This window comes from Lathamus discolor, chromosome 2, assembly GCF_037157495.1.
Source record: "Lathamus discolor isolate bLatDis1 chromosome 2, bLatDis1.hap1, whole genome shotgun sequence".
NCBI lineage: Eukaryota > Metazoa > Chordata > Aves > Psittaciformes > Psittacidae > Lathamus > Lathamus discolor.
Window position 1 is genome coordinate 140,142,270 of NC_088885.1, and position 20,332 is coordinate 140,162,601.

General features: G+C 34.3%; 1 protein-coding gene across 29 annotated transcripts in view; it reads left to right on the forward strand.

Moving 5' to 3' along the window:
- The window catches only part of RIMS2 (regulating synaptic membrane exocytosis 2), a 452,506-nt gene that overhangs the window by 318,281 nt on the left and 113,893 nt on the right, over positions 1–20,332 (forward strand). For 19 of the 29 annotated variants that reach the window (XM_065668760.1, XM_065668769.1, XM_065668754.1 and 16 more), the window contains 2 exons: positions 7,085–7,264; positions 8,370–8,479. In XM_065668760.1, the coding sequence (XP_065524832.1) occupies positions 7,085–7,264; positions 8,370–8,479 (290 nt within the window). Of the gene's footprint in view, positions 1–2,728; positions 2,804–5,417; positions 5,490–7,084; positions 7,265–8,369; positions 8,480–9,315; positions 9,349–14,968; positions 15,023–16,599; positions 16,645–20,332 lie in introns of all 29 variants that reach the window. The other 10 variants (XM_065668777.1, XM_065668775.1, XM_065668759.1 and 7 more) reach the window with 5 other exon arrangements.

Genomic DNA, 20,332 nt, shown 5'->3' on the forward strand with positions numbered 1-20,332 from the left:
ATTTACAGAATGCCTTTAACAGAAACAATATCCTATTTTGCTCATTTGTAATTTAAGAGCTTAAAAGACAATGAAGTATTGCATAGCTGTCTTGGAATGATCTGATTGAAATCCTGGCCTCATCAGGTGACAGAATTCTTGCTGACTTCAGTATGGTCGGATCTACAGGTCTGTTGCCAAAAGTTCAAAAGAGAGATAAACACATATTTGCAGTATTAAGCCCTATTTGTGACGATTTACTAATTAAATGTCTGCCATATTATTGGCCATTCAAAATATTTTTGGAAAAAAGGAGGCCAATTAAATACAGTGTGCATGTGCAAATAAAGTTAGGTTTAAGAGCTGGGGAAAAATATCCCACAAAAAGCACCAAGAACCAGGTGCTTTTGAAATTTTGCATTTAATTCTACACTGTCCAGAGGCATATATAAGTACCTGCTTAATTTTAAGCCTACAACTGATCCACTTGGTTAGTCTACAGTCTACGTGGTCTGCTGAACTGCGTTTGAACATTCCATCCCTATGGATGAGCTTCTCTCACTGTTTCTCTCTCAAGCCTCTCTATGCATTGTCTTACATACCACTTACTCTTCAGTGATAAAGTACATGTTCATTAAAACCCTTGAATGTGCCTGTCATTGCTCATACATTGTGATGCAACATTCAAGCTGAGTGGGTGAAATACTGTGTACTGAAATGAGAAAAAATGTGTAATGATGTTATAATGTACAGCTGAAACACTTCTACTTTGGAATATTTCTAATATTTTTATTGAAATTTAGATTATTATCTTGGAGAAAATTGAAGAAGTATATTGAGTTATAAAATTGAGCTGGGGTGGATGAGTGGGAAAGGATTTTCAGCTCTCTTCTTTGAGAATTTTGAGTTCCCAGCTTTTGAATACTAATCAGTTTTATAATAATCTTCAGTGAGTCATCTCATGAAGACAAAGATAAGTGTTCCTGTAGTGTGATTCTTTAATATGTGTCAATTGGATGTCTGTGTTAAAGATGCTGAAAGCTGGAAGTAGTTGTCAAAATACAAGGTTCTATAAAAGGCAACTGGCTATATAAATGAAAATGTATGTTACAAGTACCAGAAAAAATAATGTTAAAAAACAGTTAACATATTACATTATAGCAAAAATCTGTCTGTCTCTCAGACTTTTCAATTAGTGTTGAATACTTCCAAGTATTTCATACTGTAGGCTCAGAATAAAAATATGAATGAATGTTAATATGATAAAGTTAGTCCACACTAAATAATTAATAAGACGTAAGGCAACATTTTTATTGCTTGAATTCACTGGTTCGCTTCTGTATAAGGAAATAATAGCCTGCAAGGATCATTTTTTGAGAAATCACTCCTGAATAAAATGCTGGAAATTGATTTTTAAACTAGTTAAATTTAACTATTTAAGTTAAACAATAATAATAATTCAAATGAAAGCAAACGCAACAAATGAGGTAATAATAATAGTCATTAATAATAGTCATTGTTATAAGTAATTATATAAGTTATTCATTATAAACAAGAATAATTATTATTATCTAATTTGTTATTTTTGCTTTCATTTGAATGCAGTTACAAATAGTGTCAACCGGAAGTTAAGAAGCCTCTTTCTCAAAACCATTCACTGCTTCTTTTTGTTTGATATTGATCTTCTATGAAGAAGAAATTGCTTACATAATTTTACCATTTTCCATTCAAATGTACAAGTTGCTTTCTATTCCTCAAAAATACACAAAATTAATTGTGTCTGATTTTACAGGTAAAGAGATATGAAATATTTCATCATGTAGTTCCAGTCTCAATTGTTCCAGGATTGACACTACTCAGTTTTATGGATATTTTATTGTAATAGCTACCATAAATCTCTGACTGCATCCATAGAATTATTGACTAGTTTGGGTTGGAAAGAACCTTGGAAAAACTGTCGGGTGTAACTCGTGACTTAAAGCAGGGCTTTGCTATTCCTCAGTAAGTCTATTGATGATGAAATATTTTGGAGGGTAAATCTCTATAGGTATAGCTATATGTGCCTTCTTTAAGCATTTTTATAATTTTACTACGTAATCATGTGTTAGCATGGTAAGATATGTCTACAACAGAGTCACCAAAGTGACTGGAAAGCCATGTATAGATACATAAGCAAGCAGTAAGTGACTGAGTTTCTGCCACTGTAGGCAGTGTACATAGGTGTGTGGAGCATAGTATGCCTGAGATTGCAGATGTGGTCTCTGCTTTGGCTGTTTAGCTGAGTCAGAAGATAGAAAAGTAGTTCAGATGCTGGCATGTTACAGTTTAGTCATGCCTGTGACTGTCATGTAGATGTACCTGTAGTTATCACATACACCACTGTGTAATGTACATGTAAATAGATAGTATGAGTGTGTGCAAGTATGTGTATAGATATATATCTTGCTTTGCTTCCTGGTTTTATTTATTTTGCAAGAGTGACTAAAAGCATTAAGTTCCTTCATTTTAAAAACTATAGCAGCGCATATTTTATATTGTTTGTTAAGTATAGATGAGTGATTTGATGACATATTGAGTCACCAGTTTATCTAGATATTTTGCAGTATACTGCTCCTTCCTGTTTCCCCATTTTTCATTACAATATTTATGACTCAAATTTAAGTTTGCTTTCTACTAGAAATCTCAGTTCTTTGTAGACATGCTTATCTATGTTATGCTAACAGAGGATCTTGTGTCTGTGACTGAACAGCAAAGTTCCTATAGCTAGTAGAAGAATAACATGTCCAAGGATTGAAATCCAGCAGCCATCCACAGACACTGACAGGTATTACCACTGTATATTAGCTGGAGTTTGAAATCATGATAATTAGAAAATGTATAGCTGTATTTTACTTGGTTTGTGATCAGTGTTTCTAGATGAAAAAAGATGTACTAGGAGCTGAACTGTAGTAGACTATAATCCTACAGCAATTCTATTTTTATTTCTTCAGTTTTTTGTTACAAGAACGACCTAGTACTAAAATAGTGATTGGCATGATCTCATACCTTGTTTTTTTAGGCTTGCACGCAGTAACATAATTTAACTTAGGCTTTCAAATAAACTGGTTCCAGTTATATTGGGAAAAAATAACTTTATTTGTGTTGTAAGCTGTTATGATTTCTTACTCTTGAAAAAAGTTCATATTTTCAAGGCCTTTCTCTATGCATAAGTTTAGATAATTTAATGTATTACTTTGTTGAAAATTATCCTTTTTATTAAGAAAAGTAACAAATCTGAAAAATTAAAAATTAGAAATAGTTATTTTCTGCATTTGAAAAAGAGCTTTTGAAATTTCCAGAATATGGATATGGAACAATGCAGACAAATCAGTAGTTAAAACAAAATATAGTAGCACCTTTGGTTAGATACTGTAGTTACTAGAATTTACAGTGCTACCTAAATACCGTGGGAATCTAAATCTAATTTTTGATGGTTTTGGCATGTAAAATCAGATTGTGAATACTCACAGAGCTTTGTGCATGGTGGCTTAAAGAGAGTTCAGACTATTTCAGCGTGATAGGTATGTTTGATTAAGAAGCAAACACTGCTGTACTCTTTCTTCAGTGTAGGGGAGAATTATGCTCACAAATCTTATAGACTTTGACAGGGGAATAGGCCACCTTCCATGCATGCTTCCCATACCAAAGGTAGAAGGATGCTACTGCAGGCAATACTAAATGAATGAGGTCACTATTTGACATTTCACTAACTGCAGTTTTATAATGAATTTCTTTTAGCAAAGATAAACAGCTTTAAAATATCATATGAATATTGAATAATTTAACTATTTCCAGTTAAAAATCAGTAAAGCATGGGAATTATAGTGGGAAAAGAAGAAACCTTCATCTAGATAACTTGGGAGCACTAACTGCATTTTTATAATGAATTTCTTTTAGCAGAGATAAACAGCTTTAAGATATCATGAATATTGAATAATTTAACTTAGACTATTTCCAGTTAAAAATCAGTAAAACATGGGAATTATAGTGGGAAAAGAAGAAACCTTCATCTAGATAACTTGGGAGCATAAGCCCTCAAGGATGTAATGTAAAAAGTTATGAACTTCTGGTTTTAAATTCACTAAGGTCTTTTGAAAACTGCCCCATTCATGTCTGGATTGTGGTTCTAACCGATAGTTGTATACTGTGCTAGATTAAGAGTTTCCCTGCTCAAGCAGGTTATTGGAGTGTTATTTTCTCTATAAAAGAGACAGTTCATTTCTGAAGACCTGGATCATATAGCACATGTGTTTACTGTTAAAAGTTAAAAAAAAAAAAAAAAAGTGAAGACAACAGACAATAAAGCTGTCTGTGAATAGTACTTTATATGCATATGATCAAGAACCAAACAGTGAAGTTTTCAAGTGGAAGATTGTCACTATGCTGATAGAGCTCTCTGTTTGCTGCTCTGGATATGGAAAGGTTTGCATCATGCAGCCTGTAACCCAGGGTTACAACTCAGTTTCACCTCAGGATTCAGTTAGTCTTCAAATCCTTCAGTCCACAAAACAACAGTGATGCCAAAGCTTCATTAAAAGCAAAGGGTTTGCTTCTAAAATCCATGTTCTCCTTCACTTCTGGGAACTCCTTGTTGTTTTTCTACTTGAAGTAAATGCCAGCTGCAGATTGTGGCAAATGATTTATATTACTCGTTGAATATGACATTTCTGAGGCCTTTATCTGTTAATATACTGGTTAGATATAGTGGCTCCGTGATGCTCTGCAGAATACAAAACCTGCCCACCAAGCCATTGGTATTGATCCTAGTGGCAGAAAGTCTCCCTGCCTTTTAATACAGGTAATGGGTCAGATCCCTAACATCCTAAGAAATACATTTGATACTACAATTGAAGTGAATGAGGCCTTAGGAGTAACAAGTGAAAGAGGCTTAACTTCTTATGAAGTGTTTGTAAGAACCATGTGTTGCTACTCACCTGATCCTTTCTATGTCCTACTCGCTGTTGGAAAGAAAAATATAAAATGGAATTACATATCTCACCATATTGCCCAGTCCTTGCTGCTGTGTGCTCCAGCAGTCCCACACTGATTGGCTGTTGTTCTAGAGTTGTTCTAGCTTTTTGTGTGCAACAGACCCAAAGAAGGTCTTTGTGGGCTAATTAATTTTCTTTAGTGTGTTTGTAAACAGGGTAGGCGTGGGTTGTCTGGACCTCAGTCACGTTCTATTCGTAATTTTATCAAATTTAGGAATATTTTTTTCTTGGAATTTATTCCCATGGTATAATAATTTATTACCGTGGTCATTTTTTAACCACCATGCAGATGGCTGACACCTTTCTCACATTCTGTAGTGCTGAAACCTCTCTTGAACAGTTACCTAAACTAAGCAACATTCGTATCAAAGCTAAGATTTTGTTTTTTGTCTATCCACAATGTAAAAGAAGCGAGACAGTGGAAGTTTTTGCTGATGAAGCTTCCCATTCAGAAACAGATCTGATAAAAGAAGAAGCAAGGTAATTCTGTTGTGGTTTTGTGCCAGGCTCATTGTACTTTTCCTCCAATCTTTAGTGCCTCAGCTTATAATTACCATTGTGTGTCTCACTGTGGTGTGTTTGCTTGTTAGGAGCTTGTAGATGTAGGTTCATGGTGAATGGTATTATTCTGAACCTGTCTGTGGTAATTCCTTCATATGCCCTAGGAGTCCCGTTAAGACCTCATGGAAGGCCTGAAGAAACATTCATTTTAATGAATCTTTATCAACCTATTCATCAAAGTTAGACACCCTGGAGACAACTATACTCTGTCACAATGAATTTTTTTTGGGGAAAAAAAAAGCTATTAATAAAATAAGACTCTTCGTAGTGAGACTGTGGTATGTCTCTTTTTTTGATGCTAATTAATATTTGGCTTCTTGTTACACTTAATCGCCATCCAGTCACTCTTTGTATTAACTGGCTTCTTTGTAAAATGCATGACTTCACTCAAGGAGAAGTCCTGAAGGGTACATGTTCCCCATTTGTATTCTATAGCTGTTCAGTTACTGAAGGAGAGGTGGGAGGAATATGAATTTAATAAGTATCTCCATCAGGGTGTGGATTTTACTTTTACAATTACCTTGATTTTATGTATTTTAGGATATTGCCAGCAAATATTACTCCTTGCAAACAGCCCAATTACATTGTGAAAAAAAAGTGGGGCTTGATTAGTTTCTGAAAGTAATGGCATGATTAATTGCCTCAGATAGTAAAAGACTTGACTGCTTGGTCAAGCAATTCTCTTCTACTCAGTCTAGCTTTTCCCCATTGCATCTCTAATGGTAATTTTTAATGGCAAAGTTCATTAGGCTGTGGATTAGAAGAATTTAATTTTTTTTTTTATTACAAACCAAACTTTGTCTAGTTGGTGGAACCTCTGCAAGTACTAATGATGCTGTACATTTTCATCTGACTACAGTCCAAGCATGCCTATGAATTCGTCAGTATACTCTAGCCTATATTTTGACAGACATCCTGATGTCTGATGATAGTTAACAGTGCTACACGGTAATTATAACATTTGGAATGTGGACTGTCCTATAAACAGGAGTACTACCTCTAAAGATAATACAGTCTGTAAAAAATCTAGTAATTTGAGTAAAAATGCTCAATTAAACTGCACAATTAAATGAGTCCTTAGCTTTAGTGAGACTCAATATTGTCATCTGTTATTTTCCTCCAATGTTTATGTATTAATGAGAAAAAGCGTGTGGTGTCCCTGCCCCTGGCAGGGGGGTTGAAACTAGATGATCTTAAGGTCCTTTCCAACTTTAACTATTTTATGATTCTAAAATATCAATATTTTCCCCAGAAGTTCTCAGGATACAGACTATTGCATGGATAGTCATTACTGAGACATTGGAAACATTTCAGCCCATTTTTCAAGAGTACAGAGCAAGCCAAATCATACATGTCTAAAAAACTGTATGTTATCAAGAAGCGAACTCAGAAATTTTACCCAATAAAAATGTACATGACAAAAGTATTTGCTTCAAACCAGTATCATACAGCATATTTTATAATTAATAGAAAAGTCAAAAGTCAACTGAGCTGCTTTTTGACTAACATTACAGGAATTGTGAAGCAGCAGATAGACAGCCATATCAAAGATCCAGATCAACAGAGCAACGTCCTATGCTAGAGCGGACCAGCTCCCGCTCCCGATCCACAGAGCGTCCTGACTCAAACCTCATCAGGTCGATGCCTTCATTAATGACTGGAAGATCTGCCCCTCCTTCACCTGCCTTACCGAGGTGAAACAGACAAATCAATCGGACTAATCCCCTTTTGCCCCACCAGCTCACCATTTTATTTTCCCAGTAGCTAATTGGTATCACCTCATTCTTAGCTGATCACTAGTAGCAATAGATACTATTTCAGTGCCAACACACTATTTATATTCTAGTCTGGATATAATGGTGTGGCTGCCATTGCGAATTGTTTGCTAACAGTACTTAACTACATTTGTTTGTGATTTCTCATTTGTCAGGAATCCTGGATGGTTTCCCACATAAAGCACCTCATAACTATCATACCCTTCTCTTACAGAATGAGAAATTGTTTGTGTTCATCAGACATTGCTTCTGGAACAACCATCACAACAACATCAAATGAAACTTTTTTTTTTAAGTTTCTTTAAATGGACTAACTTTGTCTATCAACTACCGTTTTAACCACCATTTTTTCTGATTACATTTTACTGTGCCATAGTCTGTATTGTTCCTGTTTGAGTGCTATACTTTACTGACTGACATTTTGAGGATTTCTATACTTTACTCTTAGCTTAAATAAATGTAATATAGTAAAGAGATCAGTACATTTCAGTCTAGTTTATGTTCAGTAAAGCCTCTCCTTATTTTAGTACTGCAGAATGCATTCTTTTATTTTCTGAAAGTTAGTAACATCAAATCCCCAGTGAGATTAGAGTCAACTATGAGTGTATTTTCTCAGTTTATTACTTTGTTTAGACAAATCCCTGTAATCTCATGCCACTCAATGGTAATTTAACTAAATACAAGCTGAGTAAAGATAGTTGAATTTAACTTGTGGATAATTTTATGTGTATGTGGGTATTATATCCATGTGCACATGAATGTACACACAATACATTTTCTGCCTTGACTATGCAGACAAACATCTTATGAATGTTCAGCCTTAGTTTGGCTTTCTTTTCTTCTTTTTCATGGAGAGATAGCTCTTTTTAATCAGGTCTTTTTCTGAAAAGAGATACTAATTTCACTATGGGAGTTCAAGGGTCCAAAGTGGTCTAAAGCCTACTTATGTTATCAGTTCTTGATGGTATTTAAGGATGAATTTGTCTTCTAACGGCTATGGTTTGTTTTGTAATGTGTCTCATAGGTCACATCCTCGAACTGGGTCTGTTCAGACAAGCCCATCAAGTACTCCAGTAGTAGGGCGAAGGGGCAGGCAATTACCACAGCTCCCACCAAAGGGGACGTTGGAGAGAAGTAAGTGTATGTTTTTCTCCTTAATGACATTGCAAAATTGTTCATGAAGGTTGATTACATTTATTTATTTTTTTTGTGGGGGCTTTACAGCTGAAATCTCATGAGTTTTTGAGTACTGAATTGGGATTTGATAGTAGTATTTTGTACTCTATTTTCTTCTATCATGTTTGAATATCTACAGTAGTCTTGACTGAAACGGAACATTATCAGTACAATAATAATCAGTAGTGTAATGAGCACGAACCAAGATGGAGTAGCTGTTAGCATTGTCCTGTTCCTTTTGATCTCAGTAGGTGTTTTGTCACTGACTTAAACAGGGACAGGAAATGATCTTTTGTATGTTGTTTAGTGATAAAACTGGCTCTTTTAGGAGTTAGGAGGTAGCTGATCACTTGTGTGTTCACATGGAGTATGTTACCAATTGCTAATATAAAACCTCTGCATCTTGAAACAGGAAGAGCAAGAAGAGACATAATAATCTTTAAAATAGAAGAGATCAGCAAGATATTTCATGATTCATGTTTTAGTGGTACTATAAGTGTGCTTATCTTTAATGTCTTATAAAAGCACTAATCAATGGAAACATTTTCCAAAATGTCTAGAAACAGAGCTATACAAATATATTTTTGATAGCATATACATTTTCACCCTTCCACTTCTTGATAACTTCATGTGCTGTGCAAAATCAGTCTGAATGGCCATGTACACTCCTTTTTTTTAATCCTTAATGTGTATATTGTATCTTTTATAAAACTTCTGTTGTTTTTAACCCCTGTGCTTTGGTTCCTTTTTTTGTTTTGTTTTGTTTGTTGTTCTGTTTTTGTTACTTTCCCTAGACAATGGAGACAAGGAAATAGAATCTTATGAAGGTCTGTACATAAAGGAGGGTTTGTTTTTCACCTGAAAGCCTTTTTGAGAGGCTACATAGGGAAAAATAAACCCAACTGCAATTGATGTTACTGGAGTGCACAGACATAGTTGGAATTATTATCATAATTATTTAGTCTTTTTTTTTTATATATATATTCAGACCTGTGGCTTAAAAATTGTACAGGGTTCTACATAAAAAAAAAAAAAGACAGTGTAAATAGCACTATCTAAGTATAATCATAATTGGAAAAGTACCTAGACATATGCCCTTTTTTAAATACCAAGGATTTACACAGCAGCAAATGAGAGTATTTCAGTTAACCTACATATGTATGTACCTTTTTAGGATTATCACTTTAGGCACATACTGTAATTTAAGCTTTTGTGGATATTTGATATGTTTAATGTTATCCATGCATTTAATCAGATCACTGTTTTTTTTTTGTTGCGAATATAATGTTATGCAGTTGCTGAATTACTAGGTAATTTTTCAAATAATATAGGAGCAAGAATAAATTGAATCAAGACAGTCTTTCAAAAATTTATAATACTTCTGCTTAAAATTAAATCCCCTTATTTTATACTGTTAAAACCATTTAATTTGTCTAATAGTAAGTCTCAAGATATCAATTGCAGTCCTTGGTTATACCAGCGAGGGTCTGTATGTAGTATTACTTTATCTGTCTCTCTCATCAGACTTTTTAATTTAGTGTTTACATGTTTAAAGTGTTTATTTCTATTTCAGAAGCAATACTTCATGAAAAGAAATCTCTTTCACAGATTATCATCCTAGTATACTAATTTCTTTGTGGTCTTATGTGCTGTGAAATGCTTATATGAGATACAGTCTAGATATGCCAGGAAATAATCATATCTAATCACATGATGTTTGCTGTCCTTGCTGTATATGCTTTCATGTTTTACCACTCTTCCTTGCTCTTTGCTTAGTATTTCTATTTAGACTGAACTTTTTAGGGCAGCAATTGTGAAGTACTGCATATTTTTACCATGTTTGATTACAGAAGGTAGCAGCCTTATTTACATCATAGGTTCTACAGAGAGAAATATAATAAATACAATAAAATAATTATTTTTTATAGGAGTGCTAGAATTGTTTGCTCTGGTAAGTACTGCTGGGACTTGAGGATCTCCATTTTCTTTTACTTGAAGTCTGAGAAATATTTTCCTGTACCTGTGTCTAAAGTAATTTTGGAAGACCTGGGTAATAAAAAGTTGCCAAATCCACAGATACTGATTTTTAGTATACAATCAGAGCATCATCAGTGGCTTGAAATACAGTAACTAGACCATTTTATGTTGAATTTTACACATGTAAAGGTGGTAAACACTGTAGATAAAACCCATAATCCTTAGATATTGCTTTCATGCAGTTTTCTATATAATTTTCTGTCATAAATTAAGAGATCATTGTCTACTAACGATATGATTCTGCTTTAAGGCTCTTTCAGTACTTCCTTAGGAGTTTCTAATCCTTCTGTTTAAGGGGGATAATAATTTTCTTTAGAAGGAATAACATTTTAAATGATTAGCAGATTACCTAACTTTTGTAAGTGACAGAACATAATTATGACTAATAGCAGGTTTTTACTGTGGAGAATTGAATTTTACAAAAATATATTTTTAAGCAGTTGAAGTACCAGAATCAAAATCATGTACTGTATTAAAGATGTTTATGTTATTAGTTTACAAATAAAGCAGCAAATAAGCCTGAAAACTTCATAGACATTTGGATAGATTTTTATGAGTTATGCCCTAGTGATAATTAAAACAGTTGTTGGTTGATGAAAATTGGAACAGTTGTTTGTTGTTGGGAAGGATATATGTCCATACCAGAAGATGTCACTGTCACAGAGTAGTCCTTTCTGTATTTACAGAAGCACATACTTGATTCAAATGAGAGGGGATTTTATATTGTATGGACACGTGCACATGTATGCGTGTTTTGCATGTCATTAGTAACATGTATGTTTATTTTGAAATTAATGATTTTAGCGTTGACCAGATTAAGTTAGAATCATACTAAAAAAAAGTGGTAGTAGAAAATACATTACACACAAAAAAGGAATCGGTAGTAGTGTCAGTTTTGTGGGAGAGAAAAAGTTCTATGTTTGCCACTCCTGCAGTAGTCTCATTTAGTCTGTGTTCATTTGAATAATCTGTATTTTGAAACTGCATACCATTTCTTAGAATGTAATAGAAATGCAAGTAAAAATAATGAAATAATTTGCAGTTGTGAAGATTTCTTTTGTTATAGTACAGTTCTTGGTGTAACATAGAATACGGTGTCCTTAAGGCGGTATGACTAGAACTGGAAGGGGAGGAACCTACAGGAGAAAAAAGCTCTGAGTAACTGCTTTCCAGATTAGGGTCAGAATTAAAAGATAAAAAGAGTTGAGATTTTACTTGTGTATTTTTAAATTATGCTAGAGATACCTTGTTTCTAATGAACATTTGTAGAAAAACGACTTGTTTTTAGCAGTGAAATGGTTATGTACTCTTAAGCATTCTGTATTGTTAGTGCTATAAATGATAAGTGAATACTGGAATATTTATAGTTCTCATGGATAAACAAGATTTTTTTCATTTATATGCGGATATATTCCTTTCTTCTTACTTGCTTTGGTGGAAGGATACACACACTGACCGCTTGCTGCTAAGTAAAATGGAACACCGTAGAGTGCTCTCAAATGTATTCAATATTAGCCTTTTAGGTTTGTTGTTAATTGCTAATTAAGCAGAGAATTTTTCCTGATACAGATTTTTTCCTTTTCCTCTTCCTCTTAAAAATAAACATGAACATTCTTTCTTCGTCCATACATAAAACAAAACAAAACAAAACAAAACCAAAACCAAACCCCAATCATCTACCCAACCATAGAAGCTAGAAAATTATGTCAGGCCAAAGAATTTTAATAAAAACTTTAAAGATAAAAATTAAGTGCTCAGAAATTTAGCAAGTAGTAGAGCTCAGTGAGGATCTGTTTATGCTCTATGGTACAGGCTTTAAATACATGACCTCATAATAATCTTGTGTCTTGGGAAAGTTGTTTCAGATGCTGTTAAAGCTGACATTAATGCTGCTTAAGTGTCCCCTCAACATCAGTGGTGGGTGATCTAATTCCAGAATAAAATTATCTGTGAATGGAATTAACAGGGTAGTTAATTAGGTTTAATCAGAGATAGCTATCAGCCATATCTGCAGTATTTATATCTCTCAGATATAATTTTAATGCTTTAAAAAGAAAATATCTATACTGTCAATTGCATTGTTGTTGGAAATCACTCAGTACAGAGTGCAAAGTACTGAGAGACTGATAGGAAAACACAGATATTGTTGACAGGCAGAAAGACAGGCTGCTTATTTACCCTTAAAATGTCTCATTCAGAACATAATTTGTCTGTTAAATGAGGCTTAATTTTGCAATATAAGAAGGAATTCTATTGTGTGTTTTCCAGTGCCCTATCAGAGTTTGAAGGGAGACAGACTATTACAATGCAATTACAGAGAACCTGTCATAATTCTATCATACTCTATCAGCTGTGTTTTCATATGTTTAAAAAAATATATGGCATATAAGTTAGGTTTTGGTTTTGGGTTTTTTTTCTGTAAGGTGTGATTGATTACATGTATATAATAAAGGATAGGAACTTGGACTACCTTCAGCTTGGCTAGGAACTTGATGACTTTATCATCATCAAACACAGCAGTTTAAAAAATGAAGGTACATGTCTTTTCACCCACCCCAATTTTGTGTGAATATTTCCATGGCACCTATGTACTTGCTTGCATGGGGTAACTTGCATTATGTGTGCCTGACAGGAAAGAGAGTAGCTTAGCATCAGTAACAAGGCTGTCTTAGGATAATGCATGAATCTACCTTGGGTTTTTGATTTCAACTATGAATTTACAAAATATACCTTGGACCTTTACTTATGGATGCTTTATTCACTCTCCTGAGAGGTGGCAGGTCCCTCAGCCCCCAAAGAATATTGAAATATTTTAGTTGTATTGGTACAATTTTCCATAGAAAATCTTGAACAAATGTTACCCCATAACACAGGGCTTAGGGTGCTTACTTGAAAGGTTCTGAACTTTCAAGGGAAATAAGGATTCATAATTTTTTTCTTAGATTGGTAAAATGAGGAATTAAACACCTTGTTCTTTATGCCAGATGAAGGTCTTACAGTCTAGGTCTGAGACTACAAAAAGCATAAAGAAAAATAAGTAAAGCCATACAGCTGTGCTCAAAAAAGCAGTTGTTTATGTTTCAGGATACCAACATGACAAAATCATTTTAGTTCAGTTCTAATGGAATCATGTTTATCAATTCTTTGGCACACTTTCTGTGCATTCTTCTCTATTCTAGAAGTTTGACAGTATAGATGATGTCCCTGAGAAATACTATAATTGGAGTTTTCAATGTCATTATTTCAGTTGGAATTTAAATGTCATGATTTTATCACAGAATTATAGAGCAGAAACCTATGTAGAGATTAGTTTCCATGGCTTTGGTTATAGGTTTGATTATAGCCTAAATCTCTCTCTCCTTATCAACAGTAACCTGTTAGAACAATTAGGCTGTTATTATTACAACTTAGCTAAACCTGCAGTCAGATAATGCAATGACCTATTTAGTTGCACATAATTCTATACAAGTAAGAGAACATAAGAAAAATCACAATACATAAGTAATCACAATCTGAACCTTGAAAAACTGTATGTTGCATCACCTCAAAACAGTGGTTAATGTATAACTGACACTAAAGTTAAACCAGGCGTATGATACACCAGTTATTCAGCTCAACACTCTCCTATATAATTACTGTTGTTACTCTAGTATTAGATGAACTTTGTCAAAAAGAAAGTTATGGTTCTTTATTAATGCCTTATATAAAGATATTTGTGTTGCTTATCATTAATCATATTGTCGCCATTGTTTCCAACTATTTTGGTGTTCTCTAATATTTATGTATGCTCTAGGCAATTGTAGTTAGTGATGGAAAAGTACATGTCTTTCTGAATTCTAACTACTCTGAAATCCAGATAAAAATCATCCAGCAAATTGAGTATTTTTTTTTTTTCCAAGCTGGAAAAAAGGTTTGCATTGTTTTTTCTGCTCTTATTAAGGTACTGAGTATGCCCACTTTTTTGCAATTTATACATGATTTTAAATATGGTCTACAAGAGTAGAGAAAAACTGAAGTAAAACCAAGCAGAAGATGCTTTTAAGCCAATTACCTACTAACATATGCCTACTTTCTCTGCCTTGGTACTTATTGTCTGCTTTCCGGTGCTTCAATAATTTAATAGGAAATAGTCAACAAGTGATATTAAGAGCTGCATATGACCATCATTGCTTGCTAGAAGGATCTCATTGGCATTGGAGTAAACCAGAGATATTAATGAAAAATAGAACAAGGATTTATTTAATCTTTGATTCACTCAAAAAATAGTCTATGCTACAGACTGATGGTTTGTATGCTATTGTGAATGTCTTTTGTTTGATGTCTACCTTTTATCTGAACAGCTTGTAACAAAGCATGCATGTTTTTGTCTTGCTTTTTTTTCCCTGTCATACCTTGCTTAAACAAATGCAGCAGGAGATGAAGAAAACAAGCTTACTGGAGTTCAGGAATCGGAGGTTGAGGCAGGTCTGTCTGACCACAAGTGCCTGTCTCCTTCAGAAATGTCTCCCTCTGAGCATGTAGGGAAGCTTTACCAGCCAGCCTATAAATAAATTAGAAGTCAAAATCCAGACAAAAAATATATAATTTTATGTGAGAACAAGGCAAATTCAATATAGCGTAGTTTATTTACCAGTTTGTGAATGCTTAAAATAGTTCAACCTGCAAAAAAGTATTTTTTTCACTTTTTCTTTTAATCCCTTTTTATGAAAGTACTCTCTCACTATGATCAAGTTACAGCCTTAGCAGATCTGGGTGGACACCCTTTAGATGTGTTACCCTTTACTTTACATTGATGCTTTTTACAAGCAGGAAAGTAAAGAATTTTATCATGACACTTTTTTTGCCCTACTTTGTGTAGGCAGACTGATGATGCTGAACAAAAATAGTAGAAAACTGCATTACATGGACATATTTTGAGTATTTTGTATAATGTCCCTCATCCTGCTTGAAAGACAGTTCAGTTGGTAGAAAGAGTTATGAGAAATAATAGATGATGATAAAATCAAACAGATGCAAATCTTTTTTTCAACTCAAATACTATGTGATTAAAATATACAACTTTGCCTTCTAATTTCAGAAAACGCACACCATATAGGTTCAAAGACATTCAGAGATCTAAAGATTTTTTCAACCATCTGTTTTCTGCTCTTAAGTTTCTTTCTCAAAGGAAGAATCATAAAAGCAGAAATGTGCATTTACATGCACTGTTAATAGGTTACATTCTGTTATCCCTGTTAAAAATTGTCTGTGATAATACATAACAGTGGTAGATGTGGAAGAGCAGTACAGATAAGCCTTTCTGGTTATGAATATTTAGGGCTAAACCAATGCTGAGCCTAGGGGCCTAAACGTAGGCAGTGCGATATGTACCTTATCCTCAAGGCCCATGGGATGAAGCCCACAGAAGGATAATGCACTGAGGGTGTTACTGCAGTCATGTGGAGAGAATTAAGTGCTCGAGAAAGGTGGCTCAAAAAAATGACAGGCTGAGCAAGAAACATACTTATTAGTAGCTGGTAAGAAAAATTACTAGCTAAACATAAATATGCCAAAAATGCCATCCCCCCTTAAAAGTGTGCCTGAATTAGTTTCTTTCAACTCCTTCTTTGGACCCTATTCCTATTGTTATATAAGAGGAGAAAATATGGATCAATATTTTCTTCTTAAAACAATGTAAGGAATAATTGCTGTGATAAGGCTCAATATTTGTTCAGGAATATGGATGCAGGAGTAATTTCAAGATTTGGGAGCTGGAAAGTAGGATTAATATTTTTTTTTAATTGTAGTTTTCACTTAAGCATCCAAAGTGTCCTACAAGATCTTTGCTTTCCTATTTTTCTTTTTTTTTTACTTTTTTTTGCTTTTGTGGTGTTTCTGTATTGTATACTGTTCACTCTATGTGTTTTGTGAAAACCCAAGCATAGTGCATGGGATTGTGCTAACATAGTTTGCAAAATACTTGTGTGTGCTATAGTTACGTTTTTCATTGTAGTAGCTGTTCCAATTGTTAACCATAATTGTCTGTTTTTAATGTTATAAAGATTGTGAGGAAAAACATCAAAATCCACCTGTTAATGGGCGAAAAGGCAAGTTGATTATGATATTGTTAGTGAATTGTGGGTGCTTGAGATTTTGCTTATGTTTTGCTGCATGTGTGTGTTTTGCTTAGTTCTACTAGCTCAAAATTAGTGAGTTCATGTATGTTCAATTTTACTCTGTTGCTTTACGTCTTGCACTTAAAATAATTATTTTCAACTGTGGTTTTAAAATCTTTCTTTAAATCAAAGATTCCAGATTTTTTTTTTTTTTTTTTACAGCTAAGTGTGTAACTGAAGATGCAGTTTACACCACTTATATGTTCTACAAGTTTGGCACATTTCTGCTAGTCACAGGAGAGATGGACCATTTAATTGGCATATACTGGTAGAGAAAGGCTTATGTTATTAGCAGTCATCTCTATTGTCTATTTGTCATTATGTTCGATGGTCATTTCTATTTCAAATGCTGTAGGAATAAGCTTAATTCAAATCACTGAAATGTTAACATGGAGATTAAAATTTGTTATCTAAAAATAGAACAGTGGAGGTGCAATGAACAACCACAGCTTACTTTGAAGTTTTATTCCAGTTCTTGCTTCTAAACTGCTTTGATAACTTTTAAGAAATCTGTTATTATTTTTCCATGTACTTCTAGAGACATATTACATATAGACTTTGTCTCATCAATGTCTTGTGCCAATTAATAGAATATCAGCTAAGGTAGTGCCTTGACTTTATTAAAATCTGGATATTCACTCTTAAACTTAATCTCTGCTACATGTGGGGAATAGCCCCATTTACACTGTTGTGGGCTATTCCTTGCTTTCTATTCCTTAGAAAAACTTAGCAGAGGGAATACAGATATCAGGAGAGTAGGGATTCAGTTTTGCTTCTGCTAGCTCACTGTGTTTCAGGGAAAACCACACTGGTTTTGTTATGCTGCTTCTTATCCTGCATAGACACGGCATGCCTTTGCAGAGAGGGTGCTGTGTCGGCGGCAATGCATAGGGTCATTTCCCTTACTCTAGTGGCTGTGCCAGCATAGCCCTGAGCGAATTCAGAAGCTGGAATTCTGCCTGCTGTAACTGTTATGCTTGCTAATTACCAGATAGTTCAGCACCTTATGCTTTTAAGATCCAAATTCCAGTCCTGGTAAATCTGGATGCTTTTACCACTGACTTGGTGAAGTTGACAAACCAATAATCAATTATTAAGTCAGGCTAAAGCTGATTTTGTTTGGTTTATCTTTCACTGCTTTAGAAAACCCAATAGTTTGTATACTTAATTATAGAGCCTGAAAGATGTCCTTTGCACAATAAACGAAATACTACTAACCCGTATTTAAGGTAGTTTATTTTCATATATTTATTCATTTCTCTAAAGTGTACATTTTGCATTTTAGAAATTTCTTCTGCAGAGCTCCTTTACTCCAAAAGATTGGTGTGTGTCTAGCATTTGATTTCAAATATTTATTACCAAAATCCATTTTATTTTTTCTTCAGGTCTTTTGCATTTCTCTGTCATATATTTTGTATGACACGTTTTGATCATTTGAGTTTGTGAGAAAAGGCTCCAGGTAATTTTGGCCTTCACTGTATTAATTTAGGGTTCATAAAAGATTATATAGTTGCCAAAGCAAAATGTTAAGCCTTTCAGATTATCCGTTCCCTCACTTGGAATAGTTTACATAATTATGCCACAACTTTGTCTATATTCTGGAAAGCAGGAATGCCTTCCAGTTCTTATGTTCCAGGCTGAGAAGTGACTGGAGCCTGTTTGTATTTTGAGTCTGTACCAAGACAAGGCCCAAGTCACCAAGTCATCCCCTTTCTATGCGCTCTGTTTTCTGCATGCATGGAAACCCCACCATTCTGTGACCATTCTGGATGTCTGGAGGACTAGAGTTAAAAGTATGCTGTATTGCAGACTTGCTATACAGTTTAGACACAATGTAAAGAATTTAGGTGACTGGAGTGCAAGCTATACAGAATAAAGGGACCCCAGTCAAAGAAGTGATGACCTGCTTAACTGACTTGCAGAGACAGTGTGTATATATATGGGTTTTTTGAAAAACAAGCATATGGCTGTCATGCCAGAGGGAACTCATACTGCTGGGTGACCTGAGCATCTTCTTCCACCAAAGTGCATTTGGGATTCCTGGAAATGGGGCTTACACTTTGCCTGAACTACTAAACATGACTGGAGTGAGTCTCTTGCGTGCTCTGTCTTCCCCTCGCTCACTGACTGTAGATTTCGCTAAGAGACTATCAATGGCAGCTTCTGAATTTTGCCTGGAAAATGATACTGAATGAATTTTATGTGTGCTGTGACAATGCTTAACACATTCATATGTATTATGAGTACCTAGACTAATACAAAATTTTAATTAAATTCTAATTCAAGGAAAATAAGGCTTAAGTAAGGTATAGACCTCTTGAGTTTTAGGCAGGCACATAATTGCAATCTACACACTGGAAAAATGGTGAAATAAGAAAAAAAAAAACAAATCCAAAATCCAAAACCAAAACCCAACACAACACCACAAGCCACTACAAGTAAAGAATTCTCCAGACTGAAGAACCTACATTCTGCTGAAATTCCTTATTATGTGGGTGACTATTTTACAAATTTAACTCTAAAACTATCAGGGAAATATGACAAATTAGAAAGAGTCTAACTACTCACTCACCCATAAATAGGTTCAAGTTTGACTTTTTTATACAAAATGTGAGGTGGCATTTTTCAAAACTACATCATAATATAAAGTAGCATTTCTAAGATTGGTACATGACAACGCGATTTTATTTTGCCTGCTAATCAAACATATTTTGTCTGGTTACTAAGCTAACATTTTTAAATTATATAAGTGTTGATGAAAAATAGCAAAGGTGTTTTGCTGTGGACAGCATTTGCATGTAAAGATGCATGTAAAATTTACATGTAAAATTGAACAATAGGAAAACCTGTATGTTATTACTTAGTAGTATTTGATATTCTAAAGAACCTAGAGCTTTATAAAGGAACAAATATATATTTTTCATCTTTCTGTAACCCATTTATTGTGTTTCTCTATTGGTTGGTATTAGTGCTTAAAACTACTGGCTTATTTTCAGAACCATTTTAAATGGAATAACTTTTTAACATTTTGAAATCATGCCATAAACTTCAGTCTTAAGTGCACTTAGAAATGACAGAACACCTGTGATTGCTTGCAGAAGTTGGTTTTTGTGTGTGTGTGTGAGAGAGAGAGAGAGAGAGATGTACGGTCATATAAGAATAAATTATCTTTCTACATAGGAAATATTGTAAGATAATATTGCAGGTTTTATAATGAAAATAAGCTGGAAAAAGGCCCCAAGCCTATACCAAGATAAACCTTACATTCTGCATTCTTCAGAATGGATTTGTAGGCTGCTCACATTTACTTGTGTGCAGAGCAGTCTCTGACACACAAGGAATGGGAATGCAAACAAGCAGACTGTGGGAGAGAGGTGCAGATCAGATCCTTGCATTTTGCTCCACATTTACGTTCAGTGTTACTTGCAATTTGCATTATTTATATCAATTGCTCATTAGACTCTGGTGATATTTTGACTTTTTTTTTTTGTGTTTATCTTTCATAGCAGTATGAGGATAGCCGTACTGGATCTGACTAAAAATCTGTCTAGTCCAATGTCTGGTCCTCAGCAGACCAGGTGTGGATGCTGGGGGAAAGCAATATGAGCAGAATGAGTGT